Source organism: Carassius carassius, chromosome 30, assembly GCF_963082965.1.
Source record: "Carassius carassius chromosome 30, fCarCar2.1, whole genome shotgun sequence".
Lineage (NCBI taxonomy): Eukaryota > Metazoa > Chordata > Actinopteri > Cypriniformes > Cyprinidae > Carassius > Carassius carassius.
Window position 1 is genome coordinate 29,502,997 of NC_081784.1, and position 21,004 is coordinate 29,524,000.

At 39.8% G+C, this 21,004-nt stretch overlaps 1 protein-coding gene across 1 annotated transcript in view; it reads left to right on the plus strand.

Annotated features, from left to right (window-relative positions):
* The first annotated feature begins 1,240 nt into the window (after positions 1-1,240).
* slit1a (slit homolog 1a (Drosophila)) overlaps positions 1,241-21,004 on the plus strand; it is a 63,667-nt gene continuing 43,903 nt past the window's right edge. Inside the window, exons 1-4 of the mRNA XM_059518172.1 lie at positions 1,241-1,693; positions 6,069-6,140; positions 6,811-6,882; positions 8,306-8,377. Of these exons, the coding sequence (XP_059374155.1) occupies positions 1,512-1,693; positions 6,069-6,140; positions 6,811-6,882; positions 8,306-8,377 (398 nt within the window). The 5' untranslated portion in view covers positions 1,241-1,511. The remainder of the gene's footprint in view (positions 1,694-6,068; positions 6,141-6,810; positions 6,883-8,305; positions 8,378-21,004) is intronic.

Consider the following 21,004-nt stretch of genomic DNA (forward strand, 5'->3'; position numbering starts at 1 on the left):
CCCCAGAGCTCACTCCAGCTCCACGTAAAAAAACAAAGTAGGCTATTTAGTGGTGGAATGAATCAAGAACATGTGACATGTTTTGGTGCTTTTTGAAAATTAAATTAGGTAAATGTGTAACTGGTTGTTTAAAAAAATGCATTGGGTTTTTATTAAGTAGACCATATAAAGAAAAGCATGTAATCAACTGTGAGAAACTTTTGCAAAATTATTGTTTCATTTTAGCCACAAGGGGGAGCAGTGGAGGTAAGTAATCAGATGGTAAATGTGGAGAAGTCTTTTCAGCATGTCCTTTTGTCCAGAAAAACGTTTCATTAAGATGGACACATTGTTATTGTTAGTGTTTCTGACCCTTTGCACTGGATGAATATGCAACATGACAGAACTGCTTAATGCTTGAAGATATATGTTTTTCATGCTTTTTGTTTTCAAACATTGCCTATAGTGAATGTCATAGAGTTTGGAAATCATGTTTTCACTAGGGGTTTAATTTACTCAGTATTCACATTTTTCAGTATATCCATGATTAGACCTTTTGCTAGTATAGTATGAGTATGGTGATGAAGTGCTAAAAGCTGACAATGTCTTACATTCCAAAAATCTAATGTTGCTAAACAACATAGTACGATCTCATTGCATTTGTTGTTATAAACTTTATTACAAGGTAATAACACCCCCTTTTAATCAAAGCGTAGTACTGAGACAATCAACATTAATGTCATAATCAGATGCAGAAAAATGGCTGTGAAAAAGAGCTCTGTTCCAATAGCAGATTTAAATTGTTATGCATACGTTATGCTCACAAGATCTCCTTCAAACTTCAGCCAAGGTTTGGTTTTCAATGAAGAAGTCAAGTGACAAAAAAAAAATCCTTCTCCATGCTTTCCACAAAGGCTCTGTCATTTCGCTCTCTGCATTTCTAACCTTCCCCCATCCCAAATCATGATTATACACTGCTCTTTTGGGGAGGGGAGGGATGGTGGGGGGTATGGGCACACTGCCTTTCCCCAGTGGACCCCTCCCCGGGCCACTCTCTTCACAGGGGCCATTGCCTGAGGACGGCTGCAGCGTGCCATGTGGGGAGGCCATCGCTGCGCCGTCTGTCTGTAGGAGCTCCTGTGAGCCTGAGTGAGGGGAGTTTAAGGTTCTGGCAGGGGTGGGGGAGAGCAGGGTTTGATAGGGAGGGGTGTGAGAGAGGGTAGGGGGTGGGAGGAGTCCGGGAACTGCTATTTGTAGATCCTTGTGATGGATTACTGCCGTGTGTGTGTGTGTAAGCGAGGATAGAGATTTTTTGTTTGTGTGCTGTTCAGTATCCCTCTTTCTTCACGGCAGAGCTTTGCTGAGTAAAGCAGTGAGGCAGGAGCGCATTACACACAGAAGCGGCAAAGCAACTCCTCTAAGAAGAGGAAAAGGAGAGTTTGTGCACAAAGTGAATCGTGTGAGCGCAGGAGCCGTTTGTTTTTCTTCTCACATTCTGGAAACAGGAGAGCACAAGCCTAGCGTACAAGATCATGCCTGTGAGAGGAGGACACTCTGTAGGCAGACTGGTGGAGGTGTGTATCCAGATTCTGCTGCTGTGTAAGGCTGCCACGGCATGCCCTGCGCTCTGCACTTGCAGCGGCACCACAGTGGACTGCCACGGGCTGAAGCTCAAAACCATGCCCAGGAACATACCCCGAAACACAGAGAGGCTGTGAGTAGACACTTTACGTCCATCTGCATGTGTGTGACTGCATCTGAGTGTTTGGTGTAGGGGGGGGGTGCTGCATCATTAGCAAGAGGAATTGAATGAGAACAATAGCTCAATGAGGCACTGCTGTCCTGGACAGGTACAATCTGATGTTATCTGCACGGATGCGTCCGTATGTTGACACATGCTGCCTGCGGGAGGAGGGGAACTTCCTATCACTCTTTCAGCTGTTGAGAACTTTCCCTTTTCCTTTCACTCTTATGACCAGAGTCATTTTATAGACACTTTCACACTTTCAAAAATTAGATATATATACTGACGGAGCTTTGCTTCCCTAGGGTTTAGTAAATGCTACTCTTAAAATAGTTCTGAGGAAACCTCTGATGAATTATGCATATCTGAGAAGCAGCAGAACCATTTTGAAATGCACATTTGTGTGAATTTCAAGGACCAGACAGATCTAGTTTACTAGAATAATATACTGTGAACTACATCATCCACAGTGAGTGTTTGTTCAGATTTCTGCAGCTCATCATGTGGAAGTGTGATACACTGTTTTAGGTCCTTATCAAGTCAAATACATTACAGACAAGGCATGGCTTAGGAGTGAATATGTATTAGTCGACTGATCGACTAATAAAGACAGAGTGACTCAAGTACTTTTACAAGGCAGGAACATCCATCAGGGTCCACATGGAAAGGCTGATGGTTGGGGGTGGATCAACAAACCAATTCAATTTGCACTTGTCATAGGGTGTTTTTTTAATCAAATAGCACCTCTTGGATGTCTTTGATGGATTCTGTAATGACTATGTGTTCAGGAAGTGTGAAAATCACACCTCAACCCCACGTTTCTCTTCACCCCACAAGGTTTCCCCATTAACCTGCAGTTCAGACCTATAACACATGTTTACAGACCATCACCAAGTCACAAGACAAACATTTTCTGGCTTTCTGCCTGGGAATGTGGCTTATGTAAAGTATTTGTAACATAATAAAGGTGTGGAGAAAGCTGCTTACGGGGTTACGCCGTTAACACAGTGTGTGTAAAAGTAAACGCCCCTTTAAGCAGCTCTATATGAGTTCAGTACTGTTTAATGTAGGCAGATTTTTTCATGCTCTGAGACACATCAGCTCTTTAAATGAATAATCTCAGTCATTTTATATGTACCCTGGATTCCTCTTCAGACGTCCAGAGACTCGACCCTTCTTATTTTATCTATGCTAGCACATCTATTTATATACTCTTCAGAAGCTGCTGTGCCGGAGATCAAACAGCGCCGATGTGTCAAGAGTGAGTGATCTGATTGAGAATTCTCTTTAAACTGCAGCGATCGCTCAGAGTATTGGGCCGCTCGCGTATCAACTCCAGCTCTGATGTGCTCAAGAATGCAGGCCAAATGTCCCAGTGTGCTTCCTACTGATTGCTTATTGATTGTCTTGAAAGTGGATGGCAGCTCAGACAGAGAAACACTATAAACTGTACTGCTGGATTCCGGTGATAAATCTCATAACCAATATAAGATTAGCTCGTGAATGTAGAGCTTTAATCTTGTGAGAGGTCATTGTGATGGCAGTCACATAGTGGCAGAGATGGTTATGATCATGTGCTCTGTCTAGTGGGGGAAAGCAGGCATGTAGTGTTGCTTTGGTTCCATGTTAGTTATAAAATGTCATGAATTTTGTGTCCAAATGTAACAGAAAATTAAATAGCTTGTGATTCTGTGCAAGTGAAACCAATGCTTTGGCTTTCCCCAATGTAAGGGGGGGTCCTTGTGAAAACCTGTACCTGAGAAGGTACCTTGCAAACCATTCAGAAGAATTGGGCTGCTTGATGGATCAGACTTATTAAAGCTCCAGAACTGGCCCCACCATTAGAGCATCAGGTTTCCATGAAATCTGTTTTTTTCCCTCTCTTTCACTTCTTTAACTGGATAACGAGCGGGTGCTCTTTTTTCTCCCTAACTCAACTGTATTATGGCAGAAATGGTTTGGCACTTTGCCAGTTGTAGAGTTTGCTCTGTAAACCCACATCACAGTCAGGTTTTTAGTGGTGTGAATGAACTGTAACGAGCGCTTTGTTTTACTCTTTCTGTGTTCATTAGAACATGATTGACTGTGCTTGATGCCTTGCATACATTCCTTAAAGATTTAGATTATAGAGAAGCTGTAGTTTTTTTTAAGACCATTTAAAAGAATACGTCAACCTGATTGACAACACAAATACTGCAAAAACAAAATATTGTTTCCTTTTTACAGTGTATAAATGAAAAATATTTACATACTGCAATATAGGGTACTGTAAATTAATATGGCTGGTTGCATTTTTTTTCTTTAAAGGGTTACTCCACCCAAAAATGATTTTTGTCATTATTCACCTAGCCCCATGTCGTTCACATGCTTAACATGCGTAACAAGCTTAGTTTACTTCAGAACACAATGTAAGATATTTTAGATGTAAACCGGGAGGCTTGTCCCATAGACTGCCAATCATCAGAATAGTCCATCTGCCATCAGTGATTCAACCGTAACATTATGAAGCGACAAGAATACTTTTTGTACAGGAAGAAGAAAAAAAACGACTATTTTGATGATGAGTTTCATAATTTTCTGGACCTTGACACTGTTATTTATTTGGCAGTCTATAGGAGAGTCACAATCCTCCTGGTTTTCATCCTAAATATCTCAAATTGTGTTCCGAAGACAACGAATCTTTTACCGGTTTGGAACGACATGGGAGTAAGTGAATAATGACAACATTTTCATTTTGCGGTGGAGTATCTCCATAATGTTCATCCCTTTTGTCTACATTGTAGTTTTAAAGGGGTTAATAAATAAATCAGACTTGAATCAAACCTTAACAAAGTGATCAAAGTGTTTTCACTGGCGTATTTTAAACCAGAAGACTACTAAATCTAAAGTACTATGTTATGTTAATCATTTAAGCTGCTCTTCTTTAGACAACAAAGTCTTCCTGGGTAGAAATACTCTCTGATCATAAGCAGTGACCTTAGAGAAGGGTTTATTTATGGTAAGGACATATGGTTAAAAGGTTTCACATTTTTTACACATTTAGTTACACATTTCTGTAGTGCATGACTTTAGAGTTCATTGATTGCTAAAACCTGTTGGTGCATTTAAACTTTCCCACGTTGCAAATAAAATAAAGATCAATGGAGTATGCTTTACAAGACTTCAAAAAGTGCATGATTAATTTTCAATAATGCAAGTGTTACTTGCAATTTCTTTCTAAATATTTGTGCAATTAACTAACAATATCCGAGTAAAAAGTCATTCCTACAACAGATATTTCTCTCCACTCTCCTGGAGGGATGTAAGACCTCCATCGAGCCTAATTTCCCATCACAAAACTTTGCTTAGCTCAGTTATCTTATAAGGATTTTTAGAGCTTGTATTAAGATGTGTTTAGGTCAATCTGATTGCAAGTACAGCTAATGTTCACTGAAAGTGTCAATGAGATGTTTTGTTTCTGGAAAGAGATTTGGCATCGGACAGCAACTAGTGACCAACACATTTGAGCTGAATCGTACTTGTTAGACCCAACAAGTGAACTCAACTTTGTGTCTAGTTTGCATAGGTTTGTTTTCATGAATGTGAGGTTGTCACACAGAAAGATAAATATGAAGCATTACCTTTGTGAAGAAGAACTACACTAGAATACTTAAAAAAGAGTATTTATAACAGTATACAATATACTTGAGTGCAAGATGAAAACAATAATAACAGAACATCTACATATCAGGAGATCTGGCATAACTGATGAATAGCAGCCCATTATTTATTTGGCTGTGCACCTGTGCATACATCTGTCTGCAATCTCTCCTTCTCTGTTTAGCTGTGCTCCCACGAGTGGTCATTAGAACCAATAGAAAGTGCATGACTTTGTATCCAGTATTCACTGGAGATTTGTGCGAGTGTGTGTTTCTCTCAGTGATTGGGGAAGAGGTTTACAACAAAAAAGAAACACATGTTCCCAATAATGAGCAGACATTTGCAAAGAACCCACACATTACTTTTCAGCAGCAAACATCTATATGTAATAATAATGAGACTTGACATACATTATCCAGTCAATTTGGACTCATTGCATGTCAATTTATCAATTTTCTTAAGAGATGGAATCATACTGATTCACACATTGCAACTGTTTTTCGTCTTCTAAGTGGTTCTTGGTTATGTTTTATGAGTTAATGTACAGTGATGCTTGTATAGTTATAGTCTGGGTGTGTGTATATATTGTAAATACAAATGTTCGGTTTCTGACAACTGTTGAGCATAAGTCATTACAGCAATGCTGTATCTATACCTGGACTGACAATAGATTTACCCATAACTCATGTTTCTTTATTTTTTTCAGGGAATTGAATGGAAACAACCTCACACGCATCAACAGAAATGACTTTTCTGGACTCAAGTATCTTCGAGTTTTGTAAGTTGTCTTCTTTCTTTCTTTCTGCGTGTAATATAGATGCTTTTTTAAGTGTTTTTTGACTCTCTGTTGGACATCTTTAAACTCTCAAGGGCAGACAAATATCCTGACACTGCATTACAGTCAGTTTGTCCTAAATGTCTTTCCGAGGGGATTTTCTGTGCAGATATTTCAGCTTTCACGCTGCTTGTGTAGGCAGAGCAGTGATGTTTAACCAAACACAAGCATGGGCCCTACTATTTAACTAAATCACATCAGAAAGGCACCATGAAACTATTTATCAGCAATATATTTTGCAATGTAGGCTTTTGTAAAGCAAACACTGAGTGAACTACTCGCCCTTTGTTTGACATCCATCAAACTAAATGCAATGAAAGACCCACAAACGGCTGTTTATTAAGATGATTTCAGCAGTTTATACAGTAGCTACCCTATGAAGCTTTTTTTGACTACCTTTTGGATGTAAGTGTGCTCTTTCTCCTCACATTATTCTCTTGACAATGAAGCATTTTAGAATTTATTGGCAGTAAAAAATCAGCATGAAGCTCACAGAACTCCTGTTCTCAGGGCTTCCACTAACGGTTCATGTCCTCCTCCAGTCAGCAGCTCTTTTCCTGCTCCACTGCTCGAATCTCAGTCGTTTCCTGTCATTTGTCCTTTCTCTAAACAGGCAGCTGATGGAGAACCAGATTGGGACAGTGGAGCGCGGTGCGTTTGATGACATGAGAGAGCTGGAGAGACTGTGAGTGTTCAACATCAGCTCACTGAAAACACCCTCTTACTAAACTGTGCATGCTATAAATCTCAGAGCAATCATTTGAAATGATTTTAGGCAGATGTCTTGTATGTAAATTTCACTGACAAGATGTTTTTTTTTAATAAAACTTGTCTGTCTATAACATCCTGAAATTGATGAGAAAACCTGAAAAACAGAGAAAAAGGCCTGTGGTGTTTTCTTTTGACAAAAACTTCAACACCCATAATGCACTTTAGATTTTGGCGGGAATACCAAGGATGTCAAAGGTTTGCTGGATGATTTCAAATGATGCGTTCTGCATGATCCGGCAGACGCTTGCAGACAAATAAATGTGGATATCTGTGGACCTCACACACATATTCTACAAACTTAATATTTAACTATGATCGTCTTGTCCTTCCTGTTTTAAAGAAGACATTACATCCCAGAAATAAAGGAATATCAACATATCAAAGTGGCTGAACACCTTAACATGCTATAAACAAACAAAAATAATGATTATCATTGAAAAGCTGCAATCTCAGACAGGAAAGTTAGACAAAACGTATGTGTTACATGAAGCCCTGGATGATAGTGTCTCTTACAGATAATATCATGATGATCAGTGTGTTAGTGTTACTGAGTGAAGTGTCCTGTCAGGAATAACGGCTTATCAGCGGATGTGATTACTGCAGGTTTAAGTGCCGGCGAAGCAGTGTTGCCAGTTGTTCTGAAGAAATAATAATAATAATAATCTAAAACAAAATAAACCAAAGTAAGTCCAAATCTAGAATTTTTAAAATAACAAACATATCGCTGACCCGAACCTGCAGTCTCTCACGTTATACATTTTCTAAATTGTCACGTAAGTGGAAAAAACAAATCCATAGACGCTTATAATAAGTGTATCTGGTAACACGGCGGAGGCTGCCTTTTCTTCTTAAATACATTTATTAGTTCAAATATTACATGTACACGTTGAATACATTTACATAAGAGCAAAATATATACATGGAAAATATATGAATATAAGAGGAAAAGGTAAGAATGTGTGCATTGAAAGATGTGACCGAGAGCAAAAATGTCTGTATGTGGAAGGAGAATATAAGTGTGAGAGAGCCAGAATGAATTATGGCTCGTATGGCCCTCCATAACCGAGAACACAGAAACAAAGACAGAACTCTGAATTCAACTCACTAAACTCACACTCATTCTTTCCATCAGCTCTCGATGTGTCATTGTGCTCTCATGTCTAAACGATGACAGACATTCATTATCTGAAGCATCTTATCACAGGTTCAGTTCCCCTGAAGAACCAAGGCTAAGCATTCAAAGGCTTAATCAGCAATTCTGCATCATGATTATCTCTCTGTAGATCTACTTGTGTTTGCTCAATCTGTGAATGTGTGTGTTTCTTCTTTTCTCAAAGACGTCTGAACAGAAACCAGCTTCACCAGCTTCCAGAGCTTCTGTTCCAGAAGAACGCGGCTCTGTCCAGACTGTAAGTCCCTGCTCTCTTCAGTTTTCTGGATTGATTTTCAAGTGATGCGTAAACGATGAACTGATGATTACAAACAGGAGAACCAAACCTGAGAACTCACTTGACAGCCGTTGGGAAGATTTTAATGGGAAAATAGTTTTAATAGGTTATTATATTGTCACGGGGTGCGTGATAAATCATCTTATGGATACCTGCATGGTCACCTGTTTGTAATGTGAGTGATTTGGGGGAAGGATGGATGGTGTTTCTGTCCTGTTTTGGTTCAGGAGCTCACAGTGTGCTTAAAGTGAAAAATGTCCTCAGTATTCATATATATTGGTTATGTCGAGACAGGGTTTGTCCAGTGATTTCCAGGCAGACTGTCACTGAAGAGATGCTCTGCCGTCTGCAGTCTGATCGTTACTCTTTGTTCCTGTTCCCTGCCTTTCAAGGTGGATCTTTATGCTGTTGCTGTATTTGAATGATTTACGTGGCTAGTGAGAGCAGCACAGACTCCACAGACCCATTTGAGGGAAGCCAGAGAGACATCTTTAAAAAACACACTGAAATATTCAGAGCGAGTGGGACGTGGAAACCAACAACAGGGAGAGAGAGAGATGGAAAGAGGACAAACACAGACAGAATTCTCCATGTATGTACAAGAGAGTCTATATTTCGCCGTCATCCATTATTCATGACAGGAGAGGCTCTGTGAAATATTCACAGTGAAGAGCATCAGCAGGAGTGATGTGTGTGTGTTTCTGTGAGAGCAGGAGGAACAGTGTTCCTCTCGCTCCTAATAACCTGCCCTGCTGAACACACACTCGCAGAAATGATGGAGTCATACGACATGCATAATCATTACAACCTTTCCTCTGTAAGCGATCAGGAAATGTTGTCAGGGCAGACATCTTTATTCAGCGAGACAATGAATAAATATTGTGTCCACTGATTAAGAATTAAGATTGAACTTAAACAAGGGGATGAATAGTAAAGGATTTAAACTTAATTTAGTGATGAAGGAACAGATTCTTAATTCGTGGGAAATAATTTTTAATTAGTGGTCATGATAAACATATTGTTGTCTGCATGTCATGATTGAATTTATGATATCTTCATAACGATCTCTTAATGTTCAGCAGAAAAGTGAGTTGAACTGACCTCTCGTGAGAAGTGAATCAGACTAATGCTTGCGTGTGATTGGCTGTTGACTGCAGATGTCACTCTTTCAAGTGCACATGTTAATCATAACTTCTGGAACAAACCCTAATAGAGAACATTTATAGCAAGCATTGTGAACTTTGTCTAAAATGAGATGTGCTTGCTTTTGTCAACTCTAAATCCTGCTACAAAAATATGAGAATGTTTTTCTAAAGTTCCCATTCAGTTCTGTGCACGTACAAAATGTCCACATTTTAAGAGTTTTCAAAATTAGATATTTTTTTTCATAGTCATGTGAACATTTAGGGAACATTCCATTTTGTTATTTTGCAAACTTTATGAGAACGTTACTTTTGAATATTCTCTGAACATTCTAAAACTAGTAACATTTAGAAAAAAGTTTGACGAATGTTCAGCTAGAATGTAAACATTATTTGCGAACATTATTAAAGACCAGAGAACTCTAAGCGAATGTGTATTAATGTTACTGGAAGGACACGTTAGCTGGGAAACTACTCTAAAACTAGCTTCATGCCTCAGAACCATGTGAAATGACACTGTAGTGACACTGGTAGGTTTGTGGACGTTGATTAGAAGTCAAAGAAATGGTTGTTTTCAGATCGATCACTGTCTCTGGTGTGATGGAGCTGAGTAATTCAGAGTTGTGTAGGCATTCATGTTGTGTTCATTGGTGTATTTGTGTTAGTGAGCACAGGTGAACCCTGCAGAGACACACACAGCTTTCCCCGGCTGCTGGGATAACTGTGCCCTTGTTCTTGGCCCACTTAGACAGGAAAACAGTGGCTTTGACTCAATTCACCGGTTTGACTTCAAGCCAAGTACGCATGACAGTAACTGGAGAACGGTTGCTATTGTTCTGAATGTGTTTCATCCAACCATTGTGATGTTCTGCGATGTAAGATCCTGTCTCTGTACTGTACGTTGAGATGATCAAAAGTGCTCGCCGAGGTTAGGTGATGTTATTCAAACTTCACCATACAATCCTGTTCCTATAGAGCTGGAATGAATCCAGGGGAAAGTTTCCACAGCCACTCGCTTTCAGAAGCCTCTGAAGGTAGAAAGTTGAAAGCTTTTGCGTCGGCCTTCTTGGCTGAGACTCGATGGGAGAAATCTGTTTAGTGCCTTGGATGAAACTGTGGCAGGCATCCAAATATTAAAATCAACCCTTCGGTGTAGCACAGAACACGTCTCTGTTTTATACATTAGCAGGTAGACCAGCGCGATGTGTTTAGCAGAGGTCAGGAACGGGAACAGTATTATCAAATCTGAAATCATGGCTTTATTCTACTAAAAGAAGATAGAAAGGCAAGGATTTTGGTGGAATTATTTGGTCATCATAATTATCTTCATGCAAAAGCAGCAATATTTGAAATGCATTCACTTCACCAGGAACGCAGAACACAAATGCAATATTTGCATTTGCTTATAGACTGATTACGAGAAGTAAGAATTGTCCGACTTGACAGCTCTTTTTTTGACTGCCTACTCTCATCTACATTCACATCGAGTCGTTTGGCATCTCAAATGAGCCAAGAGTGATCACCAAACATATAAGCAACACAGATCCGTTCTGTTTGTCACTGAGAGGGGAAGAAGCAAGGACAGCATGTCTTCTGGAGCGGCTTTGGACACATCAATCATATCGCTGCTGGGACTATGTGCAAGCTTTATTCCCCGTTGAAATAAGAGCGTGGACTGGATGTTTGATGAAGGACGGTGTCTACACTAAACACTCTCACTCTATTGCCTAAAACTGTCATCATCTTTCTCAAACCAACCCTTAAAACACACGTTTGTTTCACCATTTTAGTGAGTCACACACACACACCTTGCTTTACCTGGGACTCAAACTCGTGATCATCTGCTCCACGTGCCAACACTCTACTGTTTGAGCTACAGCATCAGACTTGTATGCGTTTCCAGTTATCAGTCTTAATGTTGAACAATGATTATTAAATCAAACAATCGATCGAGTGAGGGTGAGAGAGTGAGATAATTTCTGATTATCGCGTTTAGGCTAAAAATAGGTTCGGCGTTTGGAACATAAGATCACGAGCATCTTGCAGTACATTTAAAATGTTTTAAATATAATATTTTAAATATTTCAAAAATATATTACATTTTAAATATAGCGATTTAGAAACGTGGATGGAGCAGTGAATAGGTTGATTACACAGCAAAATGACATGACAAACTCGCGTTTTTGGAAAAGAGCTCTTCATTTGTAAATTAAAAAAATTATAATAATCATGTAAATTTCCTGCACCTGTCATAGACGTCCAAATGACGTCCAAAAAATTACCCAGTTCAGGTCCAATGTTGAACGTAAATATGACGTCCAAGTTGGGTCATGGTTGGACGTCCAAATAGTGGACCTAGTTTGGACGTCAAAAAAAATTACCCAGTTCAAAAGTCCAATGTTGAACGTCTATATGACGTCCAAGTTGAGTCATGGTTGGACGTCCAAATAGTGGACCTAGTTTGGACGTCGAATAATTGATCAGTTAATTATCAGTATAGTTCTAGCAACTCATTGAATCCTATAGAACTTAATGTGATGATCATAATTCATCTGGCCAGTCAGTTATGGAGATTTGTGTTTTAGACTGATTTTATGCAAGAAGTGGAAAAACACTTGAGGAGAACATCATGTTTTTAGTTTCAGAACAAAACATTTCTAGTTTAGTTTTGTTTAAAACTGTATTGGAAAATGCCATTTTTCAAAACAAAGTTTTATAAACAAGATAAACATTAAAAAAACACAGGAGTATACAATATTAAATCCACACTCAAGAACTTTCATGCTTGCAATTAGAAATACATTTTGCTTTATTTCTCTCTTTATTGGAAGGCAGTTCATATTGAGTAGACTTTGGGTCATTGTCCTTAGTACAGATTTCATTTTTTCTTGCTGTATTATTGTTGCCATGCATCTTTCCTGTTTTAGTCATAGCATGCTTTACATTAGATTCTTACAAACTATCGTAAAATGTTACTTACACAAAAGTAGTTTAAATATAGGTGCAACTTCATGGCTTTTTTAAATGCAATATGAATGAAGGAAGTGCACTGCAAAAAAAAGTTTTTCTTGCTTAGATTTTTTGTCTTGTTTCCAACCAAAATATCAAAAAAGTCTTAAATCAAGAAGGGTTTTTGAAACAAGTAAAAACTGTTTCAGGCAAAAACTTTATTTTGACGTTTTTTTCTGAAAACAAGACAATAATTTTTACTTGATTTAAGAAATTTTTTATTATTTTGGCTGGAAACAAGAGAAACAAATCTTAGCAAGAAAAGCATTTTTTTTCCAGTGTGGAGCTCTTCATGAATACATTACATGTCCATGAACATCTCTTGTTTTTATATATTTTTTTAGTATTGTATAGTTTTATGTCCTGTAACTGATCATATTTATGTCACAGTGTCTGGGTTGTGTTCCCTGGGTTTTCACTAGGTGTCCTCCTTTCTCACGGTGTCTGTCATCTTATCACTTCCTATTCCCTTATTTGGTCACCTTCCTCCTGTTGAGTAATTGATTGTTCCCCACCTGTCTCCTGTTCCCTCATTATCTTTCTGTGTATTTATACCCGGTCTGTCTGAGTCTGTGTGACGGAGTCCTTGTTGAATGTTTGATATTCACGTCCGTCTCTAGTCTTGTTCTTGCTTTGTGTCTTGTCAGTATATGTTCTGGATTGATGTTTTGGTTTTGACCCCTGCATGGACTGTTTTCTCTATTGGATTTACTCTTAATAAATGACTTACCCGCACTTGGTTCTATCTCCGTGGTTTCCTGTATCACCGAACGTGACAGAAGGACTCCGTCACAGTAGGAACCAGCGGTATGTCATTTTTCCGTTCCCCAGCCAAGATGGCGGAGCGGCGAACCAAGTACCTTCGGTTGACCGCCCTCCGCCAAGAGGGCAATGAAGTGGGTGCCCTGGCTCAGGTGTTCTGGTCCCTGGCCGAGGGCATGGGCTACAACGATGCGGCCCTCAAGGACTATTTCAATGGCGGGCTGGATGATCCAGTGTCTCAGGAGGAGATGGCGCAGTTAGAGACACTGGAATTCTGGGAATTTGTGCGCTACCTGCAGCATCGGCTTCGGTGGGATGCCCCAGCCACTTCTGTCTCTTCCGGCGGGGTGGTCGTCAGCCCAGCACCACTGCCCAGGATGGCAACCAGCCAAGCGCCACAACCCAAGATGGCCACCAGTCCAGCACCACTGCCCAGGATGGCTACCAGCCAAGCGCCACAACCCAAGATGGCCGCCAGTCCAGCACCACTGCCCAGGATGGCTACCAGCCAAGCGCCACAGCACAAGATGGCCGCTAACCCAGCGCCAATGCCCAAATTGACCACCGTTCCAGCGCCACAGCCCAAGATGGCCGCCAGCCCAGCGCCAATGCCCAAATTGGCCACCGGTTCAGCGCCACAGCCCAGGATGGCTGTCAGCCTAGCGCCACAGCACAAGATGGCCGTCAGTCCAGTGCCACAGCACAAGATGGCCGTCAGTCCAGCGCCACAGCACAAGATGGCCGCTAACCCAGCGCCAATGCCCAAATTGTCCAGCGCCACAGTACAAGATGGCCGCCAGCCCAGCACCAATGCCCAAATTGGCCACCGGTTCAGCGCCATAGCCCAAGATGGCCGTCAGCCTAGCGCCACAGCACAAGATGGCCGCTAACCCAGCGCCAATGCCCAGCGCCAATGAACTCTCCAGAGTCGAGTCAGGTGCCAAGGACTGAGTCAAGTCACCGGTGATCTTCAAGGACTGAGTCAAGTCACCGGTGATCTTCATGAGCAAAGGCAAGTCACCATTGATCTTCATGAGCAAATACAAGTCACCAATGATCTTCATGAGCAGTGTCAGGCCAGCACCAATCTTCTGGAGTCCAGTAAGGACACCAGGGGATTACCAGAGTTTCGTCGTCCCGTTGGTCCAGCCGCACGCAGGTCTGCTCCACCTTGGGGGGCTCTGGTCCTGACAACATGGCTGTGGTGGTCTTCTGCTCCGCCCTGGGGGCCTTCCACCCTGACCACACGGTTGTGGGGGTCTTCCGCTCCGCCCTGGAGGACTCTGGCTTCGTCCACAAGGACGTGGTGGTCTTCTGCTCCGCCCTGGGGGGCTTCCGTCCTGACCACACGGTTGTGGTGGTCTTCTGCTCCGCCCTGGGGGGCTTCCGCCTTGACCACACAGCTGTGGTGGTCTTCTGCTCCGCCCTGGGGGGCGCTACATGATGTCCTTCGTGGATTTCTGTTTTGTGTTTCTTGGTTTCTGTTATGTTTCTGTCTGTTCCCCTCAGTGAGTCTGGCCCTCCATCCCTCCCCCTGAACCTCCTCTGGTCCTCCTCCCTCCTGGTCTTCCTGTTTTGTGTTTTCAATTCTGGTGCCTGTTCCCCATGTTTTTTTTTTTGTTTGTTTCTGGCCCTCCGTCCCTCCCCCTGAGCCTCCACCTGTCCGCCTCCCTCCTGGTCTCTGTTTTGTGTCTGTCGTGGAGCGTCTGGGAGCCGCTCCGTAGAGGGGGGGTACTGTCACAGTGTCTGGGTTGTGTTCCCTGGGTTTCCACTAGGTGTCCTCCTTTCTCACGGTGTCTGTCACCTTATCACTTCCTATTCCCTTATTTGGTCACCTTCCTCCTGTTGAGTAATTGATTGTTCCCCACCTGTCTCCTGTTCCCTCATTATCTTTCTGTGTATTTATACCCGGTCTGTCTGAGTCTGTGTTACTGAGTCCTTGTTTAATGTCGAGAGTTATTCATGTCCGTCGCTTCTTGCCTTGCCTTGCCTTGCCTTACCTTGTCTTCGTGTCTTGTCTGTTATGTTTGGATATTCTGGTTTTGACCCTGCCTGGACTGTTTACCCCTTTAGATTACCCCTTAAATAAATGACTTACCTGCAATTGGTTCCCTCTCCTGTGTTTCCTGTATCACCGAACGTGACAATTTATATATTGTTAAGCAAGTGTTCTGTGAGAAGAGTAAAAATGACAAGTGCTATTCTGTAAGAGAAGGTGATGAACTAACTTTTGAACAGTACAGATGCAGCTCGAGCAATGAGTAAAGGAGAACCCAGAGAAGAACGTAATGAGTAAAGGAGAACCCAGAGAAGAACGTAATGAGTAAAGGAGAACCCAGAGAAGAACGTAATGAGTAAAGGAGAACCCAGAGAAGAACGTAATGAATAAAGGAGAACCCAGAGAAGAACATAATGAGTAAAGGAGAACCCAGAGAAGAACGTAATGAGTAAAGGAGAACCCAGAGAAGAACGTAATGAGTAAAGGAGAACCCAGAGAAGAACGTAATGAGTAAAGGAGAACCCAGAGAAGAACGTAATGAGTAAAGGAGAACCCAGAGAAGAACGGAGAACCCAGAGAAGAACGTAATGAGTAAAGGAGAACCCAGAGAAGAATGTAATGAGTAAAGGAGAACCCAGAGAAGAACGTAATGAGTAAAGGAGAACCCAGGGGCTTTCAGAGGGTGAGATATGGAAGAGCCGTCCCTTTTGTTGTTTCTAAGTCAGTGCTATGCCATCTCTTGTCTGAGCAAAAGAGACTGGGTTTTACTTGCGCTGAGGACTTTCCCAGGCTGCCATTGTCCTCAGTCTCCAAGCGATGGTTCTTGCAATGTTGCCAAGGAGATCGGGGACCTGCATGTTTGATTTTGGGTCAGGCGTGATAAAGAATGGCACAATGGGGCCTGGCATGTCCTGAAACTCCTCTGCCATTTAGTGGACCATTCTTCCCCCTCTCACGTCCTTCACGGCCATTATTATGAACACTAGCAAAGAGCGGCTCAGAGCACGCTAGCAGAAGGTTGGTTAGACCACCAAAATCTTACAAAAACATGTGCAGTGCACGATCACCACATATGACTGGTGTCACTGACTTGTGGATAAGAAGAAGTCCAGGCAAACACAGACTGTTGATCTTGATCGTGGCTCAGATCTTTTATAGTCCGTTTCCTCCAGAATTGTAGAAGTGCAAAACGCTTGGACCTCAAAAGAATATATATGTTTTTCAATAACCAATATATCTCTCTATGATATATCACACCAGCAAATACTATCGTCTGTGTGCAAGTTTCCAACCAAAGGAGAGCAACTACATAGCCTTTATAATCATGATTTATGCCTTAGTTCATCACCCTCAGACTTCACAACTTTTGGAACAATGCACTTTAAGGGTTAGTTCACCCGAGAATGAAAATTTGTCCATCCTAGGTGAATGTGACTTCCTTCTTTCAGAATAATCCAAGCCTTTCAATGGGGGTAAGCGGGTGTTTGTTGTCAACTGTTCAGAAGAACTAACCCTTTAATGAGTGAAAATTTGAATTTCCATTATAAATAATAAATAAAAATAAAAATTATTTTTATTTTTTATTTTTTTTTTTACAACTTAAAACATGCAATTTTAGTTATCTTGATTTGCAACATTATCAGGTGACCCAACCATAATCACTTACATTATGGTAACATTGCATATAAATTCAAACCTATCACTTAAATAATAATAATAAAAATTAATAAATTCATAATAATAAAAGAGATTTTCTTAGTATTTTTGTCTAGTTTTCTACTATAAATATATTAACATTCTTAAAAAATAAGATGCATTTACTTCAGAAGAAAAAATACTTACAATACTATGTCTTGTTTTCTGAGAAATCTATATAAATAATAAAAAAAAAAAAAAAAAAATATATATATATATATATATATATATATATATATATATATATATATATATATATATATACAGTACAGACCAAAAGTTTGGACACACCTTCTCATTCAAAGAGTTTTCTTTATTTTCATGACTATGAAAATTGTAGAGTCACACTGAAGGCATCAAGGGCTATTTGAGCAAGAAGGAGAGTGATGGGATGCTGCGCCAGATGACCTGGCCTCCACAGTCACCGGACCTGAACCCAATCGAGATGGTTTGGGCGTGAGCTGGACCGCAGACAGAAGGCAAAAGGGTCAAACAAGTGCTAAGCATCTCTCGGGGAACTCCTTCAAGACTGTTGGAAGACCATTTCAGGTGACTACCTCTTGAAGCTCATCAAGAGAATGCCAAGAGTGTGCAAAGCAGTAATCAAAGCAAAAGGTGGCTACTTTGAAGAACCTACAATATGACATATTTACAGTTGTTTCACACTTTTTTGTTATGTATATAACTCCATATATAATTCCACATGTGTTAATTCATAGTTTTGATGCCTTCAGTGTGAATCTACAATTGTCATAGTCATGAGAATAAAGAAAACTCTTTGAATGAGAAGGTGTGTCCAAACTTTTGGTCTGTACTGTATATATATATATATATATATATATATATATATATATTTTTTTTTTTTTTTATTTTTTTTTTTATTTTTTTTTTTAGGCCAAAAACAAGAAAAATATATATATCTGCCAATGGAGTAAGAAAAATAATCTCGTTTTCCCTTTAAATTAAGATTGTTTTTCTTTCTTTCTATTTTCACATGGCATTGCAGAGCAGCTTTTGTTTAAATTAGATGTTTTTAAATAAATAAATACTATTTCAAATTAAAATAATGTGATGAAAATGCATCAATCATATTTCGGGAAGTGTTCATTTGTCTGATAAACGGGTAAGAGATGCATTTGGATAGCATATAATGGACTTGCACTCCAGTGTGCTCCAAGGCTCTTGGTAAATTACAAACACTTTTCATGCTACTTAGATTACAGTGCTTTTGGGAAATGTGCTACTTACATTTGTGTAACATTCGGTTAATGTTTTGGGAAATCCAGCCCTTGTTACTGTCATTTCACAAAAATGACGTTTGTATAATATTTTATTTAGACAGCCAGAGATACATCTTTGAGTGCATGCATCTGCTCAATGTGTGCTGGATCAGGCACAGTGGAGGCAGCTTTATAATTAGTTTTTGAATGAGAGTGATCATTGCATTAGAAAATATAGTTTCTAACATTTAGTGATACCATACCTACACTTCAGCTCTAAACCTGAACCCAACACTAACCCTCACCAAACCCTTAACCAACAAAGAACTTTTGGATATGTTTACAGTGTGCTCAAACTCCATTATTACTTTTTGATAAAACTGTGAAAAAGAGTTTAAAATTACAATGCCATAACTTCAAAAACAAACAAAAAAAACAAACAAAACAAAGGAAAGACAACACAGAGAAATCAGGAAGAGTTGAGTCTTGTGTTGTATTCACGAGAGGTTCATGGGAGATCAGTAGGTGGCTTAGAAAAATTGTGTTGTTTTGTTCTTGTCAAAATCATAGTCTTTTATCCGTCATTTCTATTTTTAAATCTGATATGTGAAAGGTGTGACATCTGTGTGGAATATGTTGGTCTGTGAATGGCTGTTCCATTAATTTTGGATATGTTACAAAAATGTGTGATCCAGAGAAACATCCTTTCATCAAAGTATTACAGTCAAGATATTTTAAATTCTCCTCTCCATTGTGTACAGAATATAAATATGCTCTTTGAGTTACTCTCTATGTGAAATCAGGCTGTTCTACAGATGTTACTTATGTGCACAACAAGGTCAGAATAAATGATTATGGCTTTTATGGACCTAATGTACAGATGGTTACAGTTACTATCCTGATGTCTGTTCACTTCAGCTGGCCAATCAGATATGTTTAATTTTGTGTAATATGTGTTGTACTGCAGTCTAATACCATTATGGTCCTCAGAGCAGTTGCGGCCCTAGAACAAAGCCTTGGGGGATACCATAAAGTTTTGGTCAAGAGCCACACATTTAGTCATAAAAAGCTAATAAGTCTGGCTTACAAGTAAAGTGATTGATCACAGTTTATTAACAATTTATAATTTATATTCACAATTTATAATTTTATAACTCTGCTGTTTAGGAGTGGGGCTTTCTGAGATGTGCTTTACCACACTACCATGGAGGGAACATCTTTGAAAATGATATGACTAATCTGGCTAACTTGAGCAAATTCAGTAATTATTTCATCCTCAAAACACTTTCTGTTTCTAATTGATACCTTATAAATATGATTTTGACACTGCCTCAAATAGTGAACTTGATATGCATTTACATTCTTCCAGACAAAGTCTAGTTTTTAGATTTTAGATTTTGGATCGATGCCCACGAGTGCCCCCTTTGTGCCCTCAATGCACATCGATAGCTTTCAGAGGCTGCATAAAGGCAGTTAATTAGATTAGAATTTACTAGATTGAGAAAATGTTTTTCAGTTAATACATCATATGCATCAAATGTTTAGTAAAAAAACAACCAGAACGTCAACCATGCTTGTTTAAAATGTAAAAAAAACCTTACTGTTTTTTGTGAATCAAGCACATACAGTTGTGCTTCTGTTTACCACATTTGATGATCTCTATGTAAGTGTGTTTAACAGTGTTTATGTTTAAATAAATACATTTAATGCAAATAAATTTGTTCATCATATAAAATGATTGTGAAGACTTCCAATGGATGGACAAAAAAAATTATAATTATGAGAGAATATTAAATATCTTCATTTGTGATCTGAAGATAAATGAAAGTCTCATGGGTTTGGAACAACATGAGGATGAGTAAAATATGTCAGATTTTCATTTTTGGCTGAACTGTTTCCTTGAAGTAATACAGACAATAAAGGAAGACAAAATATATAATTGATCTTGCAAACGTAAGTAACTTCCAGAGAAGTGGAGTCACAGTGGGAGTGTGGTTTTTGGAGTTCTGTCGCTCATCTACACTGAGAGGCGGATGGAGATTCTGTTAATAAATAAACTGTGTTTGGAAATGAGAGCAGCTCTCTGTAGGTTTGCTTTGAGAATGGCTAATCTAGGGCTGCTTCAGTGGATGCTGGAGAAATCATTGAATTGGAGGTGATTTTACATTAATATTATTGATCAATTATTTCCCGTCCCACTGTTTATGTTTTCTTCGTTGCACAGCACTCGACTCATGATTGCATATAAGTACACAACCAGCTAGAGAACTTATTGGCATCACAATTATTAAAAGAGTATGTATAAGTCAATGGATATTTAGGAGTGTGTTCAGTAATGACCATTTCACTGCAGTCTCCCCTGTGTAAACACATAAGCGATTCTGCCCTACTTCTGGAGTGTTAAAGAGAGGACAAGGACATGAGGGTAAGTTGCTCCTACTGCCTAATGTTCCACTTCCACTTCTCTGAAAGTCTTTACAGACTTAACCTTGATCAAACTGCCAGCATGCTCCAGTGTTATTAATTACACAGAAAGGATTCTTTAAATATTTAGAGACTCTGTTTGGTGAATTAAGACGGAGGAATCCCAGCGAGACGGAACAGCCAGATGACAAAAGAGAATTGTGAATGTTGCTGTCAGGCTTGGGCTCTCACTTACACACACTAAACTGGCTGCATTAGAGTCCAAACGGAGACTGTTAAAGCCGTTAGTGAAAGGCCTTGATGGTGTATATCATGTGACTGTCTGTCTGATGCTATC